The sequence below is a fragment of the Meles meles genome, chromosome 15 (genome assembly GCF_922984935.1).
Source record: "Meles meles chromosome 15, mMelMel3.1 paternal haplotype, whole genome shotgun sequence".
Taxonomy (NCBI): domain Eukaryota; kingdom Metazoa; phylum Chordata; class Mammalia; order Carnivora; family Mustelidae; genus Meles; species Meles meles.
This window is the reverse complement of record NC_060080.1, coordinates 20,329,992-20,347,635: the sequence shown is the minus strand read 5'-3', so window position 1 is coordinate 20,347,635 and position 17,644 is coordinate 20,329,992. Positions and strand designations below refer to the sequence as shown.

The window sequence follows — 17,644 nt, the reverse complement described above, 5'->3', positions numbered from 1 at the left end:
AGGTGCCTAGCGACCCTCCGAAGGGAAGGGGGGACGTGTCCACGTCTGCGGGCTGAAAGGCAGGAGCAGTGGAGGGATTGAGGATGGTGCCTTTGGAGGGAACAAGTGTGGGTGGTGGATACCCCAGTCCCAGGTAGGCTGCGACCTCAGCAGTCCCTCTTAGGTTGAGTGCCAGAGAGGGAGGGGCCTCCCGGACCGGAGAACGCATCAGCAACCTGCCAGAACCCGGTTAACAAAGGCAGGACTACAATTCCCAGCATGCTCGGGCCCGGTGGGGTGACGGCGGGCGGTGGCTGCGCCGCACCCGCCTGGTGGGCGCGGGACCCGGGTCGGCACCCGAGCCTGTCATTCCGGAGGGGTCTGCAGGGGTGCGAACGGGCGATGCACCCTTGTCCCCCGCGCGCCGGCCGCGCCGGGCTCGCGCCTCCCGCCCCGCGGCCCCGCCCCTTGCCCCACCCCAGCCGGGCGGCTTAGCTGGGGCCGCAGCGCGGCGGCAACATCACTCTCGCCGCCGCTGCTCCGCCCCATCCCCTTCTGTTTTTCTCTCTCATTCTCCGGTGGCAGAGGCGGGGAAGGTGGAGGCAGGGGCAGCAGCAGCCGCGCGGGCTGCAATGAATGATCCCCCAGCGCGAGGGGAGGACTCCAGGTGAGACTCTGCCCTCGGAAGGGCCGGGACCCCCGGCCGCCCAGGACCGGCAGCCCCCGCCATGGATCCCTAGAAGAGGAGGAGGAGGAGGAGGAGGAGAAGACAGCTTCGCCGCCCACCCCCCATCCCATTTTCCTCTTCCTTTATCTCATTGTTGCCGTAGCTGTTTACGGCAGCGCTCCCTCTGCCCCAGCATGGGGCGGGCTCCGGGCACTGCCATTCGGCCGGCGCGGCTCCCGCGGCTGCTGGGGGATTCTGCCTAATTCTCCCCTGCCCGGCGGGTGCAGCGAGGACCGGAGAGCGGTGGAGGCCCGGACTGCTGCAGCGGCGGGGCCACCTCCCAGCATCCCCACCCTAGGAGGCTGCCTGCGGATTGAAGAGCGGCGCCTGGGGGCTGGGCTGGCCCCGCTGATCCCGACCTAGGGAGGCCAGCAGGACCGCCCAGGCTGCGGAGGGGCCCTGGGGAGCAGGAAGGACAGAGCATCAAGATGGCCAGTAAAACCAAGGCCAGCGAGGCCCTGAAGGTGGTGGCCCGGTGCCGCCCCCTCAGCCGGAAGGAGGAGGCTGCTGGTCACGAGCAGATCCTGACCATGGACGTGAAACTGGGCCAGGTGACCCTGCGGAACCCCCGCGCTGCCCCAGGGGAGCTGCCCAAGTCCTTCACCTTTGATGCCGTGTATGATGCCAGCTCCAAGCAGGCAGACTTATATGATGAAACCGTGAGGCCCCTGGTAGACTCGGTACTTCAGGGTTTCAATGGCACCGTGTTTGCCTATGGCCAGACAGGCACCGGCAAGACCTACACCATGCAGGGGACCTGGGTGGAGCCCGAGCTGCGGGGGGTCATCCCCAATGCCTTTGAGCATATCTTCACCCACATCTCTCGCTCCCAGAACCAGCAGTACCTGGTTCGGGCCTCCTACCTGGAGATCTACCAGGAGGAGATCCGGGACCTGCTCTCCAAAGAGCCTGGCAAGAGGCTAGAACTGAAGGAGAACCCGGAGACCGGTGTCTACATCAAGGACCTCTCCTCCTTCGTCACCAAGAACGTCAAGGAGATCGAGCACGTGATGAACCTGGGGAACCAGACCCGGGCGGTGGGCAGCACGCACATGAATGAGGTCAGCTCCCGCTCCCACGCCATCTTCGTCATCACTGTGGAGTGCAGCGAGCGGGGCTCAGATGGCCAGGACCACATCCGTGTGGGCAAGCTCAACCTGGTGGACCTGGCTGGCAGCGAGAGGCAGAACAAGGCAGGCCCCAATGCCGCTGGAGGGACGGCCACACAGTCCACGGGTAGTGGCAGCGGTGGAGGTGGGGGTGGCGGCGGTGGCGGTGGTGGCGGAGAGAGGCCTAAGGAAGCCTCCAAAATCAACCTCTCGCTGTCTGCCCTGGGCAACGTGATCGCTGCTCTGGCGGGCAACAGGAGCACCCACATCCCCTACCGGGACTCCAAGCTGACCCGGCTGCTCCAAGACTCTCTGGGGGGGAACGCCAAGACCATCATGGTGGCCACTCTGGGGCCGGCTTCTCACAGCTATGACGAGAGCCTCTCCACCCTGCGCTTTGCCAACAGGGCCAAGAACATCAAGAACAAGCCCCGGGTGAACGAGGACCCCAAGGACACGCTGCTGCGGGAATTCCAGGAGGAGATCGCCCGCCTGAAGGCCCAGCTGGAGAAGAAGGGGATGTTGGGAAAGCGGCTCCGGAGGAAGAGCAGCCGCAGGAAGAATGCCGTGTCGGCCCCAGCTGGGTACCCCGAGGGGCCAGTGATAGAGGCCTGGGTGGCCGAAGAAGAGGATGACAACAACAACAACCACCGCCCGCCCCAGCCCATCCTGGAGTCAGCCTTGGACAAGAACATGGAGAATTACCTGCAGGAGCAGAAGGAGCGCCTGGAGGAGGAGAAGGCGGCCATCCAGGATGACCGCAGCCTGGTGAGCGAGGAGAAGCAGAAGCTGCTGGAGGAAAAGGAGAAGATGCTGGAAGACCTAAGGCGGGAACAGCAGGCCACGGAGCTGCTCGCGGCCAAGTACAAGGTAAGGGCCCCAGACAGCAGCGGGATCTGGGCTGGCAGGCTTCTCTTTGCAGGTCTTTGATCCTACCTGAAGCAAGGTGTCCTCCCTCAGCACAACACGCTTGCCTTCCTACCCAGTGCTCCCCTGGAGCAGCCAGGGAAATAAATCCCCGCAATTCTGGGCTGCCAGACAGAGCCTCCCAGGAGCACTTAGGAGGACAGACAAACCACACACACACACACATGCAAAGCAAAGCAGGCAGGTGGTCTTTCAAGCCAGCAAGCTTGGGCTGGTCTGACCAACTGCCTGTCAGTCTCTGCCCGTGGCCGTCAGAATCAGGTCCTTGGGGTGACCAGGCAGGTCCTCAGCCTCATTTGGGGGTGGGTTCCCTTGCATAGCCGCCTCCCCTGGGACTTCCTCCCTCTGCAGCACCTTCACACCTCACACCATTTTAATAATATCTGACATTTGGATGGCACTTCCCAATCTACCAAATGCCCCACAGACATGATCTCATCTGATCCTTAGCCATCCAGGCTACTGGTTCTTAAGCCCCCATTTTATGGGTGAGGAACTAAGGCTCAGAGGTGACATGACCTACCATCCTACCAGGTGGCAAAGCTGAGCTGGAGCGCATGAGCGCTGTGCTCTTTTGGTACTGGGATAGCCAGAGGGGCTAGGAATGGATCCTGCCCCCTGAAAGCAGTCCGTGGGACCCATGCAGGGCCCAGTGCTTGCTAGAATTAGGAAGGAGATCCAGAGATCACAGGAGAGGGTAGGCGAGAGCACTGTGCTCTATCCTGGAGAACTGGAGTCTGGGCCTAGCTATTCTATTGCTCATCGAGTGACCTTCTGTAAGTTGCTTTCTCCTTTCCTAAATCCTCAGTTTGCCTTTTTGTAAAACTGAGGTGGCCTGGGTGATCTCTGAAGCTCTTTGAAGCTGAGAAGCAAACTGCCACCCCCCCACCCCCACCCAGGCTTCATCCCAGCAAGATCTAATTTCCCATTGCCCTGAGAGCTATCCGGACCTTCCTGATGGGGGCCTCCAGGCTCAAGGTGGGGCTAAGCTACAGAGGTCTCTGCCAGACCAGCCACAGACCTGTTCACTTTCATTGCCGCAGATGCCACAACTCAATGTTCCAGGCATTTCCAGGTCCCTGGACTTCTCAGTGCTAAAGGTTGGAGGGAGGACACAGGGAACCAGGAGCTGATCACTTGCTGGAGAGAATAAAACATTGCTATTTTTTATGCCCTCTCAAGAGTGTGGGCTGGGGAGCAGGGAACTCCGCCTGGGGAGGGAGAGTGGCAGCTGCTGGGAAGCCTGGCAGATGAACTGTGTGCCATTGTCTGGGTTATGGGAATGTGCTGCTGCACAGGGGCTCTGGCCTTGTGTCTTTAATATTTAATTCACCTCCGTGAGCTCAGCAAGGGTTCTGCTGAGATGCTTCCTCAAAGAATGCTCAGAGGCCTGGCACCTTTGGGGCCATCTGGGGAGAAGCAAGATGATAGCCGAATAGCTAGACTCAGCCTTCCCTAGGAGGAAAGGAATCCAGGCAATCTGGTGCTTTCCACTGGAAAATCTTACATGGGCAACCTGTCATTAGTTTCATTACCAAGGGAAGCCCCTTCCCCCTTACTTCCCTTCTCCACCCTCATTGCCCTTAAAGCTGGGAGGCAGTGGAGGCTAAGACAGTACAGAAGCACACTTTAGCCCTGAGGAAATGGGAGAGGGCTTGGTGTGAAGGATCTAGAAGATCCTTCCCATTGGGAACAATGGGATCTCCCATTGTTGGCAACTGACCGGCTCCCTCAGTAAGGTTCTTGGATCTAAGGCAATGTGGGGCAGAGATAATAGGACGGTCAAGAAGTCAGGGCAGCCAGCACCAGAATTCTTGCACGAGAGGTATGGTCCACAGAACCCTCCTTCTTAGAGGCAGAGGCATTGGGAAACTGAGGCTTGGCCTTGCCCAGGGCCATATAGATGAGTTAATGAGATCCCAGACTCTTTATGCTTGATCCAGCCTTTTTCCCTTACGCCGGAGTCCTAATATTACCTGTGCTACCTGATAATCAGAATAATTCATTTTTTTTTATTTTTTTTTATTTTTTTTTTAAGATTTTATTTATTTATTTGGCAGAGAGAGATCACAAGTTGGCAGAGAGGCAGGCAGAGAGAGAGAGAGAGGGAAGCAGGCTCCCTGCTGAGCAGAGAGCCCGATGCGGGACTCGATCCCAGGACCCTGAGATCATGACCTGAGCCGAAGGCAGCGGCTTAACCCACTGAGACACCCAGGCGCCCAATTCATTTTTTTTTAAAGATTTTATTTATTTATTTGACAGAGATCACAAGTAGGCAGAGAGGCAGGCAGAGAGAGAAGAGGAAGCAGGCTCCCTGCTGAGCAGAGAGCCGGATGCGGGGCTCGATCCCAGAGTCCTGGGATCATGACCTGAGCTGAAGGCAGAGGCTTTAACCCACTGAGCCACCCAGGTGCCCCAGAATAATTCATTTTTATGTAACACTTTGACAACTTCATCTCAAGCAACCCCAAGAGATGGGTGTTCCCATTTGACAGTTAAGAAAACCAAGACTGGAGAGCTTGAGTGCCTGTCTCTGTGCCCCTGGGCTGAGAAACAGTGGAGCCAAGACTGGGACTCAGGTCTGCTCATGCTCCCGGACCCCTGCTCTTCCCAAGTCATCACCATCCCTCCATGTCCGCTCACTGTGTGACTCAGGGCCAAGGCCTTTGCCTCTCTAGGCCTCAGGTTTCTATTCTCCTGATGAAGAAAAGTCTGACATAGCTCCCTGGAAACTGGGTGATTTTGTCGTTATGTGCCAGGCTTTCAGACATGAGTGAAGGGGGCGGGCCGGCTGGGAAATTCCAGGAGGGGAATGAGTCCGTATCCTGTGACTTCTTGTCACACCCAGCCCAGGACAAACACCACCAAGACAGCTTGAGTAGAGCCTGGACAGAGAACCCCAACCTCTTCCTATCCTCAAGGCACAGCCTGATTCTGCATTGGATCTTTCTAGGATGGAGGAAACAATCTGAGGGCTCTTGAGGGATCACAGATTAGAGGGGAGGAGCACATCAGAGATAATCCCAGGCCTGCCTATTTCACAGGTCTGTGCCCAAGATGAAATGAGATTAGTGGGAGGGCATTGGAAATAAGTTGAAAGGACCAAATAAAAGGAGGGGCATTAGCAGCAACAGGGTGGCCTCTGTCGATCAGGCCCGGGTCCAGTGATCTGGGGGACTGACAGCTTTGCTGTTAGCTTGACTCTTTTCTCCACCCCCCGCACCCCCACCGGCTGATCCCACCGGCTGATCCCACAGCTCTGGAAGCAGAGCCAGGCAAGAAAGAGCCAGGAGGACTCCGAAGAGAGGGAGCTCGGGTCCCTCCTGGAAATTAACTGAGCTTTTGCTCCCCATCTGCTGCACACTCTCTCCAGGTCCCACTTCTGAGTTATGGCAGCAGCTCCCCTAATCGCCTCCCCCCATTCCCTTCTTCCAGCTCCCACCACCCTCTGGGGGCAACGAAGCCAGAGCTGGTACGACCTACTGCCCTCATTCACTCTGACTCATCTTACAGTCTGGCTCGCCTGCTTCCCCTGCCTGCCACCTCCAGGCTCCCCATTTCCTTTGTTCTCCCCTCACTGTGTACAAACACCATGCCTGTCTCCTTGGAGTCTCCTTTCATCTCTCTTTCCATATTCACTGTGGGCCCCAGGGGATGTGAGGGTGTGCAAATGTGTGCGGGCTCGTGATTGTGATCAGGGCCCAGTTTCTCACTAATCATTAGCAGCCCTTCCTTACGGAGCATCCCCCGGGGGCTTGATAGCATGCTAGGCCTGTGAGGAAGGGGATGCAGTCACAGACCCACAACTGAGGCTGGGGCTCAGATGATCGTGCACAATGTGTGGACTGCAGTGAGGACCCGTGAAAGCGTGTGGATGGGTTGAGAGAAGGCCCACTTTACTCACATTTCATTGTGCAAGATCCTTGACTTTTGAACTCAGTTTTTTTGAGGGATTGGACCAGGTGCTTTCTATAACTGATCCTCGATTCTTAGAAGGAAAAAAGGGTGGCTAAGGGACATTAGGGCTGGAGATGGCACAAAATGCCGGTTTCAACTAAAAGGAGGAGTAGAAGAGGCACTGCCTGTTTATCCCCACATGAGCAGGTCTGGAGGGAGAAGAGCTAGAACCCGGCTCTGTCTGCAGCCGTAGAAGAGAGACCCTGTAGAAGTGGCGCCCACAGCCAAAGGGGCGAGGTCCTCACAGAGAATACAAAGTACATTGAATGTTTACTGTCCACTCTGTGGCTCCCTCTTCTCCCCCCCCCCCCACCTCTCAGCATGGGGATTAACCATAAGAAGGTATGCAGGAGGGAGTTTCAAGCCCCAGAAACAGTAGTCATTGCAATAATGATGCTGTTTCCGTAACACCTGCTATGTGTCAAGCACTGTACTACTTGTTATGTACACATGATCGAATTTAATCTACGCAAGCACCTTCCAAGAACAGTGTTGTTACTCTTCCCATTTTAGATCTAAGAAAACTGAGGCCCATAGAGGTTAAGTAACTTGCCCAAGGCCTCATAGTTTTATGTGGCAAATCTAGTTGAGCCCAGGTTGGTTAAACACAAAATGTGATCTCCCTTTTTTTTTTTTAATTAATTAATTTATTTTTTCAGCGTAACAGTATTCATTGTTTTTGCACAACACCCAGTGCTCCATGCAATACGTGCCCTCCCTATTACCCACCACCTGGTTCCCCCAACCTCCCACCCCCACCCCTTCAAAACCCTCAGGTTGTTTTTCAGAGTCCGTGATCTCCTTTTATGCTTCAAGATGTGGAATATCAGTTTTGGGAACTGGTTGCTAGGTGAAAACTGGCAGAAGCTTGTGCCGTGGAATTTGAGGCGACAAAATCCAGGGGGCAGCTGGAAATGGATCTGTGGAGTTTAAAGCAAACAGGAGACTAGCAAGGGAGATGGGGGGCCTGTCTGTAGAAGAGAGCTCAAATGGGACCCAGGCCCTCCGTTCTTGACATTCTGTCTGTCTAGTAAATGAGTTCCCAGATCAGGGCCTCCCATCCTGGTCTCTGCGGACCTTATTTTGTGCTGTATTCAGATCATGTGCATCAGACACAGACAGGCCTGGGTTTCATGAAAGATCTCAGTCAATCATCTATAAAATGAAATAATAATAGTACCGACGTTAATGTTATTGAGAGGATTAAATGAGATAATGTTGAAGTGCTTTGCACACTTCCTAGCATGTAAGCACAGCTGTTTATTACTGCCTAATAGACAGTCACACTTGGCTTTGCCTTGATAAGTCAAACACACCACATTTTAGACTAGCATTCAAGACCTAGCAGAGACCGGCTGCCATATGTCTCCTCCATCTTACCCACCCAGGCAAGCTACTCCAGTGAGAGACCTCACAGCCAGCTGGTCTACCTCTATCTTTTGAAGCTAATATGTACCTCACTGCCTTTCTGCTATTGCACTGTTTTTATAACCTGGATTGTCCTGGTGGTAATTAGGGGAGCAGACTAAGCTTAATATAAAGAACTTCTTGACATCTAGAAATGGACCGCTCCTAGAGGTAGCAGGCTCCAAACCGTGGAAGTGCTCAAGGAGAAATGGAGTGTCAGAGTTGCTCTAAAGGGATTCATGTATCAGCAAAACCATTAATCTTGATGGCCTTTAAGGTCTCCTCCTTCTAAAAGTCCTTGATTGTTAAAAATACTCTTTTTGGGGGGGCACCTGGTGGCTCAGTGGGTTAAGCCTCTGCCTTTGGCTCAGGTCATGATCTCAGGGTCCTGGGATCGAGCCCTACATGGGGCTCTCTGCTCAGCGGGGAGCCTGCCTCCCCCTCTCTCTCTCTGCCTGCCTCTCTGCCTACTTGTAATCTCTATCTGTCCAATAAATAAATAAAATCTTTAAAATATAAAAAGAGAGAGAAAAGAATGGAGAGAAAAACAGGGAAGAAATAGAAGGGGACAGGGAAGAGGGGAAGAGAAGTGGAGTCATAAAGGCGGAGGGCAGGAGGGAGAGTGTGGGTAAAAGGCTGAACATCAGGGATCCTGGGGAGAAGCCCCAATAGAAGAGAAAGTAAGAGAAAGTGCTATAGGGGACAGTTAACTACTCATCCCTGGCAGCGTTAACAGTTCACAGAACTGTCACGAGCTGGAGGCATTTTGTAATTATAAAGATTTGACTGGTAGGAGGCATTGAAGACTGACTAATACATTTCCATCAGAGGTCTGGGGCTTTGAGTTACTTGGAGGCTCCGCAGGCCTTTGGGTCCAGTGTGGGGTTTCTCCCGATGTGCTTTGGCTGGAGGAGTACATTACGCATGGCCCTCAGTCACCGCCAACCCCCAGAGATCACGACTGCGTGAAGTGGGTGTGATAATGTTCTCTTTGTGCTCTGAGGATTAGGGGAAGGGCCTGGAATGCAGCTGGAGAAGGGCACCCTTCTTTGGCCACGTCCTGCTAGCCAGTTTTACCTGGCCAGTCTTGCACACTTCTGGAGCCTTCTGGGCCTGAGAGCTGCGGAGCCAGGTGGCCTGAGAAGATAAGAAGACGGTCCCCTCCTCCCACAGATGCAGCCCTTCAGCCCCGCCCTCCGAGCAAGGCGCCCCACCTGTGCTCAGGGTCAGGGTCCACTTGCTCTTGTAGTCTGGTGGATCTGGAATTTGTAATATCCTGAGAAATTCCTGGGCATTAACTCCCAGTCAGACTAAAGTGTTCCTTCTTAGTTGTCTCCCTCTCCTGCCAGCCGTCCCTAGCAGAGGAGGACCAGGACCTGGGCTGTTCTGTTTCTATAGCACTAGGTAATGGACCTGTGGGCTTTCTCCTTTCTTGAGTTGAGTCTGCAAGATAATAATGGCAACAATAGTAATGACGACGACAGCTACCATTTCTTTTTTTTTTTTTAAGATTTTATTGATTTATTTGACAGAGATCACAAGTAGGCAGAGAGGCAGACTGAGGGCGGGGGGGGCCAGGATCCCCACTGAGCCCCAATGTGGGGCTCGATCCCAGGACCCTGGGATCATGACCAGAGCCGAAGGCAGAGGCTTAACCCACTGAGCCACCCAGGCACCCCTTTATTTTCTTATTTTAAAGATATTTATATATTTATTTATTTGAGAGAGAGAAAGTACGAGAGTAAGAGAGCACAAGTAAGGGGAGTGGAAGAGGGAGCAGGAGAAGCAGACTTTCCACCAAGCAGGGAGCCCAGTGTGACGCTCCACCCCAGGACCCTGTGATCATGACCTGAGCCAAAGGCAGACACTTAACCAACTGAGCCACCCAGGTACCCTGACAGCTACCGTTTCTTCAGTGCATGTCTAACACCAAGTATGCCGCTGTTTTCATGTGCATTCGTTTTCTTTAATCCTCACAATAACACCATGAAGTAGTACTATTTTTTTTAAGATTTATTTATTTATTTATTTGACAGAGAGAGATCACGAGTAAGCAGAGAGGCAGGCAGAGAGAGAGGAGGAAGCAGGCTCCCCGCTGAGCAGAGAGCCCGATGTGGGGCTCGATCCCAGGACTCTGAGATCATGACCTGAGCTGAAGGCAGAGGCTTAACCCACTGAGCCACCCAGGTGCCCCAAAGTAGTACTATTTTAATCTCCATGTGACAAATGAGGATGCTGAGACTCCTTAAGGAAGGAACAACCCAAGGTCCCATGCCTAGGAAGTACTATGGCCAGAATAGGAGCCTCTGTCTGCCTGACTCCAGAACCCATGATCTGTACCCCCCACACTGCACTACCAGCTTCGGAAATGAAAGATTCCTGCCAGATCCCTAGCTAATAGGCTCCAGTGGGAGCTCTCCTCTGTTGAGATGCTTAGCTCAACCCATCTCCGTCCTTCCTAATGATGCAAATCCCCAGCCTCCGACTTACCTGGCTCCGTCCATTCATATAATCAACAAATCTTTTTTAAGTACCCATAACCAAGAACATAAATCAGCAGATATAGTTAATGAAGTCTTCAAATTATTTAGATTTCTGGAAGGAATCACGTGAATTCACTAACAGTAGTTATTTCTAGGAATTTTAGTGGGGAAGGGGGGGGCTTTTATTTATTATTTATTATTTATTTACTTTATACTTTTTTTTACTTTTACTACAAACATATATTTTGTTAAATAAAAACTAACCTAAAAATTTAAGTGGGAAAAAAGTATAAAAGAAATGTGTTAACTCCTCTTTGGAAGATTGGCTTAAAAATAATGAATAACGGGGGCGCTGGGATGGTTTAGTTGGTTGAGCGTCGGACTCTTGATTTCCGCTCAGGTTGTGATCTCAGGGTCATGGGGTTGAGCCCTGCATCGGGCTCTGCGCTCAGCATGGAGTCTGCTTGTCCCTCTCCCTCTGCTCCTCTCACCTCCCTTCCTCTCTCTCTCTCTCTCTCTCTAGGATAAATAAGTAAAACCTTTTTTTAAACAAATGAATAATTGGGGCGCCTGGGTGTCTCAGTTGGTTAAGCATCTGCCTTTGGCTCGGGTCATGGTCTCAGGGTCCTAGGACAGAGCCCAGCTCATTGGGATCTCCACTCAGTGGGGAATCTGCTTCTCCCTCTCACTCTCCCTCTCTGTTCTCTCTCTCAAATAATTCAATAGAATCTTTAAAAATAATAAATTAAAGGGGCACCTGGGTGGCTTAGTCGTTAAGCGTCTGCCTTTGGCTTAGGTCAGGATCCCGGGATCCTGGGATCGAGCCCCACATCAGGCTCCCTCCTCAGCAGAAAACCAGCTTTCCTCCTTCCCACTCCCCCTGCTTGTGTTCCCTCTCTCACTGTCTCTCTATCCAGTAAATAAATAAAATCTTTAATAATAATAATAAATTAAAATTAAAAATAATAAAAAATGAGTAATTGAGGGAGATCCAGTATGATAATAATTCTCAGTGATACCCAGTTATGGGCAATCCTGTGACCTTGGACAAGTCCCTTCCCCTCCCAGGGACTATAAGAAATCATCCGTAGATGCTTTCTTGCTTTCAGTACTATTTGCTGATTCACCTGGGAAGCAGTAGGTCAGGAGTCCAGGGTTAGAGGTCAGTTTGAATGACAGGTAGTGGGAACTGGAAAGGAATGACCAAGCATTGCCTGGGAGCTGCGTGACCCTGGATGACCCACGTAAGCCCCTTGGGCCCCGTGCCTCGGCTATCAGATGCTGAGTCTGCACTTGAAGCCTCCTTAGGTCTCCTCCAGTCCTGACACTGTAGCATTCTATTGTTGGCCAGAGAGGAATGGAGGGAAGGAGGAAGGTAGAGATCAGGTCTGAGATGCTTGTGGTTTTCTCACTGAAGTAGATGGGCTGCTTTTTTTTTTTTTTTTTTTTTTTTTTCCTGCTTTTCTCTGAGGGGCATCGAAGCACTACTGGGCATCCATACCCCCGTCCAGGACAAGGCTATGGGTGGAGTCCAGCTCACCTCACTCCCCAGCTGATATGTTTCCTGAGCCCAAACTGTCTCCTTCTTGATGAGAGAATTTTCAGCATTTGAGACAAGCATCATTTCTGTTGTGTATTAAGCCATCCAAGGAGACTGAAGGCAGGAAACGGTCTGGGTCTCCTGATTTCGGTTCCTCAGGACAGAGAATCACTAACTTAGCACTGTTCTTCCCTTTACCATTGTCTCCTTTGTTTCTTTTTCCCTTACTGCTGGCTTCTCGAAATCTATAACCAGGGAGCCCCAAAAGGAGAAATCAGTCTGTGGCAATCGGAGTGGCTGTAATAACAGAGGGAAGCAAAGATGGTCCACTAATTGGGGTTTTTTCTCTTTGTGATGAGTCGTGAGTACCTGTCAAACAGATACTGATTGACAAGTAACCACTGACATGGGATTGTACTTTATCACTTACCGAGTACTTTCACGTTGGTCAACCAACTCACCACATACCAAAGCCTGCAAGGTTAGTGGGTGCTCTCTTCCATTTTCCAGATAAGAAATCGGATGCCCTAGATTTCATAGCAAATAGGGTGGCAGGAGCTCCTGCAAGGCTCAGTGGGTTAAGCCTCTGCCTTCGGCTCAGGTCATGATCTCAGGGTCCTGGGATCGGCCCCGCATCAGGCTCTCTGCTCAGCACGGAGCCTGCTTCCCCTCTCTCTCTCTGCCCGCCTCTCTGCCTACTTGTGATCTCTCTCACTCTCTGTGAAATAAATAAAACCTAAAAAAAAATAAAATAAAATAGGGTGGCAGAGTGTGTACTAGCATTCAGACTGTCTGACCTGCCCAGTGCTCTGGCTGTCATCCCTCCATGGAACCCAGGAGGCAGCCTTTCCTATGAGCATCCCAGCACTTGGTCTCTCTCTGGGAGGCTAGGGATCCTGACAACCTCCCCCAAGCACGTAATTAACACCCTCACCCACTCATCGCAGAGGCCCCCCCCAAGACACCTCTGGCAGAAGCATCTTCAGCAGAGATCTGCCTGGCTTAGCTTGCAGAGAAAGAAATGGTGCCCTGAGCTTTCCTGATGGTTCCTGATCTGGCAAAGTTACCGAGACCAAATGCTGCTTCTCTCCAAGGCACCTTGCTGCCTGAGTGTGGGAGAAAGCTGTGGCCCAGGGAAAGGGACACCAGTGGAATCAAGAGGCTGGTGTTCAAATCTCACCTCTGCCACTTGCTGTCTCCGTAAGCTGGAGGGAGTCCGTTCACCTGTCTGAATCCCGGTTTTCTTTCATGTCCAGCGGGGATCATACTCGTTATCTCGCATGGTTCTTATGGTGATCAAATAGGATGATTAGTTTAAAAGGGACCTAGCCCAGCCACAGACACGTGACAGGTTGCCTCTGAGACTCCTGTCTCCTGCAACACGTGAGAGATGAGCTGGCAGTGGCCGAGCGGAGCCTGTCTGGCCTCTCTGTGAAATCATACCTGATAGTATCTTCTCAGACGAGTGGCTGGCTGGGCCTGGCTGTCTCCTCTCTGGCTTTTCAGATCAGCCTTAATGAGTACTGGGGGGGGGCACCTGGGGGCTCATTGGGTTAAGCCTCTGCCTTTGTCTCAGGTCATGATCTCAAGGTCCTGGGATGGAGCCAGCATCAGGCTCTCTGCTCAGCAGGGAGCCTGCTTCCCCCTCTCTCTCTGCCTGCCTCTCTGCCTACTTGTGATCTCTCTCTGTCAAACAAATGAATAAAATCTTAAAAAAAAAAAAAAGTTAAAAAAAAAATGAGTACTGGGGCCTCCTCCCTCCTCCTTCTGGTCTTGCAGCGGGGTTGCTCCTTGAATAGGAAGGGGAGAGCCTCTGAATATCCCCCGCTGAGTCTGTAGACTCACATGGTCCCTGTGATGGGCTTGGCCGTTCGCTGTCACGGCAGCTGACCTGCCTCCAAAATCGGGAATCAAGACCCTGATCGAAGTGGGAAATTATTCGGAAAGAGCATAGTTGATGTAGGAGCAGATACACGTAAAAATTCCTTAATTGTGAGACTCCAGGCTTAGACAACTCCATCTCTGGGCCTCACTTTCCTAATCTGTCAAGCAAAGAGGATTGGGATCCAGGGTTTACTGAGACTGCCTTAGTTATGCCGCGATTTGTTGCGGTTTCTCAAGAGTCAGACCATGGTCCCGAGCTCCCTGCCCTACCTCTTCCACCTCCACGACCGCGGCTCGCCTTTTAGTTACACTGGACTGATTGAGAACCAGTAAGACCAAACCCAGTCCTATCTGCAGGCCCCACCCACCTATCTTTTGCCGTGATGGATCACAAAGGCAGCATTAATTCCAGAGGCTAAGAACTCCTGGGAACTTTTCCTGGGGAGACTAGGACCCCTGTATTCCCAGCCCCTCTGCTTAGTATCCCCAAGCCTGAAGGGGGACCTAGGGATCTGAGACAACCCTGTCCCTCCCTGCCCTCCACAGATGCTAGTGAGAACAAAGATCTGATGAAACGGAGGAGATGGCCACTGGTATCCTCAGAAAAATGGGGGAAAATTAAAATCAAAACCAAAAACCAAGGGCGCCTGGGTGGCTCAGTGGGTTAAGCCTCTGCCTTCGGCTCGGGTCATGATCTCGGGGTCCTGAGATCAAGCCCCGCATCGGGCTCTCTGCTCAGCAGGGAGCCTGCTTCCCCCTCTCTCTCTGCCTGCCTCTCTGCTTACTCATGATCTCTCTCAGTCAAATAAATGAATAAAATATTTAAAAAAAAAAAAATGCAAAAACCAAGCAAAACCCCCCCAAAAAAACCCCAAACCCTGTTTCTAAGCAAAGAACTGACGTCGTGCATGATGCGTTTCAGAGCGTGGGGGGGAAACAGCCAGCATGGGCTGCAACTGGGAAAAAGGCGGCGGCTGAGACCTTGCACCTGGATTGGGGCCCACCCACAGATTTTGTGCCAGGACCAGCCCCCTCTTCTAGCACAAGACAGGCTCTGTCAGACAGGCTTGGCTGATCGTGTGGGCTAGGCAAGTGGGCAAGCCTTGGCGAGTCACCAGAAAGGCAAATTCAGTTGTCATTCAGACCACGTTTGCGCTGGGTCTCAGCGGGGCTAGCAGGGAAGCATAGGGGCAGTGGACGAATGGAATTGGGTGATGATGGACAGTCAGATGTCATCCAGAATTCTCTTCATGGAGGTCAGGACCCAGCTCAAAGGAGACATCCTGAAGCAGGGTTCCGGGTCCAAGGAGGGGGTCTAACCTGAAGGCCGAGGAGCAAGAACCAACAGAGAGAAACTTGTCTTGGGAATCATGTTGTGGGGTGGGGGGAGGGGCTTAGAGCCTGGGGGGCCCTGGGAGTCTTGGCTGATACATCAGATTCCAGGCCTGATTGGCAGCTCAGATCCCGCCTGCCCATGTCCACATGGGTTTCTTGAATCCTGAATTTTGAATGAGAAGAGCATGAGACTTAGGTATGGGTAGCTGGAGAAGGTGGAGGCTGAACAAAGAGTTGTTTGAATCAGAGGTCTGGCTCCTTACTTCAAAATCACCAAGAGGGGTGCCTGGGTGGTTCAGTCAGTTGAGTGTCAAATCTGAAAAAAAAAAAAAAAAAAATCACCAAGAAAAAAAAATAATTTAAAAAAATGCATAAAGGGGTATGTCGTGAAAGGAGAGATCAGATCTCCACAAGTCCACCTCAAAGGTATAGAGAATATAAAATCAGTGGAGACTCAATTTTATATCTATTATCATAGCAAATTTTATTTTTTTAAAGATTTTATTTATTTGACAGATAGAGATCACAAGTAGGCAGAAAGGCAGAGAGAGAGAGTGGAGGAAGCAGGCTCCCTGCTGAGCAGAGAGCCCGATATGGGGCTCGATCCCAGGACCCTGGGATCATGACCCGAGCTGAAGGCAGAGGCTTTAACCCACTAGCCACCCAGGCGCCCCATAGCAAATTTTAAAAATAATGATAATTATGCCTTTGACAGTGTAATAAAAATTGTTCCATTATTTATTGCTGGCGGTCATTTAAGTGGTATAATTTTTTAAGATTTTATTTATTTGAGAGAGCACAAGAAGGGGGAGCAGCAGAGGGAGAGGGAGAAGCAGACTTCCCACTGTGCAGGGAGCCCAATGTGGGGCTCTGTCCCAGGATCCTGAGATCATGACCCCAGCCGAACGCAGCCGCCCAGCGAACTGAGCCACCCAGATGACCCTTAGTGATATAATCTGTTAGAAAGGTAACTTCGGGGGCGCCTGGGTGGCTCAGTTGGTTAAGCAACTGCCTTCAGCTCAGGTCATGATCCTGGAGTCCCAGGATGGAATCCCACATCAGGCTCCATGCTGAGTAGGGAGCCTCTTCTCCGCTGACCTCTCTCTCTCTCATTCTCTCTCTAATAAATAAATAAAATCTTTTTTTTTAAAGATTTTATTTATTTATTTGACAGAGAGAGATCACAAGTAGGCAGAGAGGCAGGCAGAGAGAGAGAGAGGGAAGCAGGCTCCCCGCTGAGCAGAGAGCCCGATGTGGGGCTCGATCCCAGGACCCTGAGATCATGACCTGAGCTGAAGGCAGCGGCTTAACCCACTGAGCCACCCAGGTGCCCCTCTAATAAATAAATAAAATCTTTTTAAAAAAGAAGAAGAAAGAAAGAAAGGCAACTTTGCAATATGTTCTAAGATAGACAAAATGTTTATACCCCTTCATTAAGTGTCTGCTTTTGGCCCAGGTGGTGATCCTAGGGTCCTGGGATGGAGCCCCACGGCAGCTCTCTGCTCAGCGAGGAGACTGCTTCTCCCTCTTCCCCTGCTGCTCCCTCTGCTTATGCTCTCTCGCTCATGCTCTCTCAAATAAATAAAATCTTAAAAAAAAAAAAAAGGTTTTTTAGATGAAAGAAACCCAAAAAATTGTATGTACAAAGGTGTTTTTTTTTAAAACAAGGGTGTTTATTGTAAACATTGTACACAACCAAAATATTTTCTTATAGGGGTTATTCAGATATATTTAAATTATCTACTGTAAATATTATGCAGCCATTATATTTATAGTCACAAACCTTATGGAAGTAACAGGAAATTCTGGAGAGATTTGGTAAAATGGAAATAGCAGGACATGAACTTATATTTATACCATATCTATTGGTGTGAAAAAATGATGTGTGCATTTGGAAAAATCTAGAAAAAGAGGGAAAATTTTAAAAGCTGATTAGATGACGAATATGTGAAAGTTTTTCTAATTTTGTTTCTGTACTTAGTTTGATATTAGTTTGTATTTTTTTTCTAAGAGGAAAGACAATAAAACGTTAAAAATATGTCCCCAGTTGCACCTGAGTGGCTCAGTCGCTTAAGCGTCTGGCAAAGCATCTGCCTTTGGCTCAGATCCAGGGTCCTGGGATTGAGCCCCGCATTGGTCTCTCTGCTCGGAGGGGAGCCTGCTTCCCCGTCTCTCTCTGCTTCCCTCTCTGTCTACTTATGATCTCTGTCAAACAAATGGAATCTTAAAAAAAAAAAAAATGCAACTCTTGATCTCAGGGTCCTGAGTTCAAGCCCCACGTTGTGCATAGAGCTCA

The 17,644-nt window shown here is 51.3% G+C and overlaps 1 protein-coding gene across 2 annotated transcripts in view; it reads left to right on the top strand.

Annotated features, from left to right (window-relative positions):
* Positions 1 to 306: 306 nt before the first annotated feature.
* The window catches only part of KIF3C (kinesin family member 3C), a 36,551-nt gene continuing 19,213 nt past the window's right edge, over positions 307 to 17,644 (top strand). Inside the window, exon 1 of one of the 2 annotated variants that reach the window (XM_045979850.1) lies at positions 307 to 2,685. In XM_045979850.1, coding sequence (XP_045835806.1) covers positions 1,135 to 2,685 — 1,551 coding nt within the window. In that variant the 5' untranslated portion in view covers positions 307 to 1,134. The remainder of the gene's footprint in view (positions 2,686 to 17,644) is intronic. The other variant, XM_045979849.1, reaches the window with a different exon arrangement.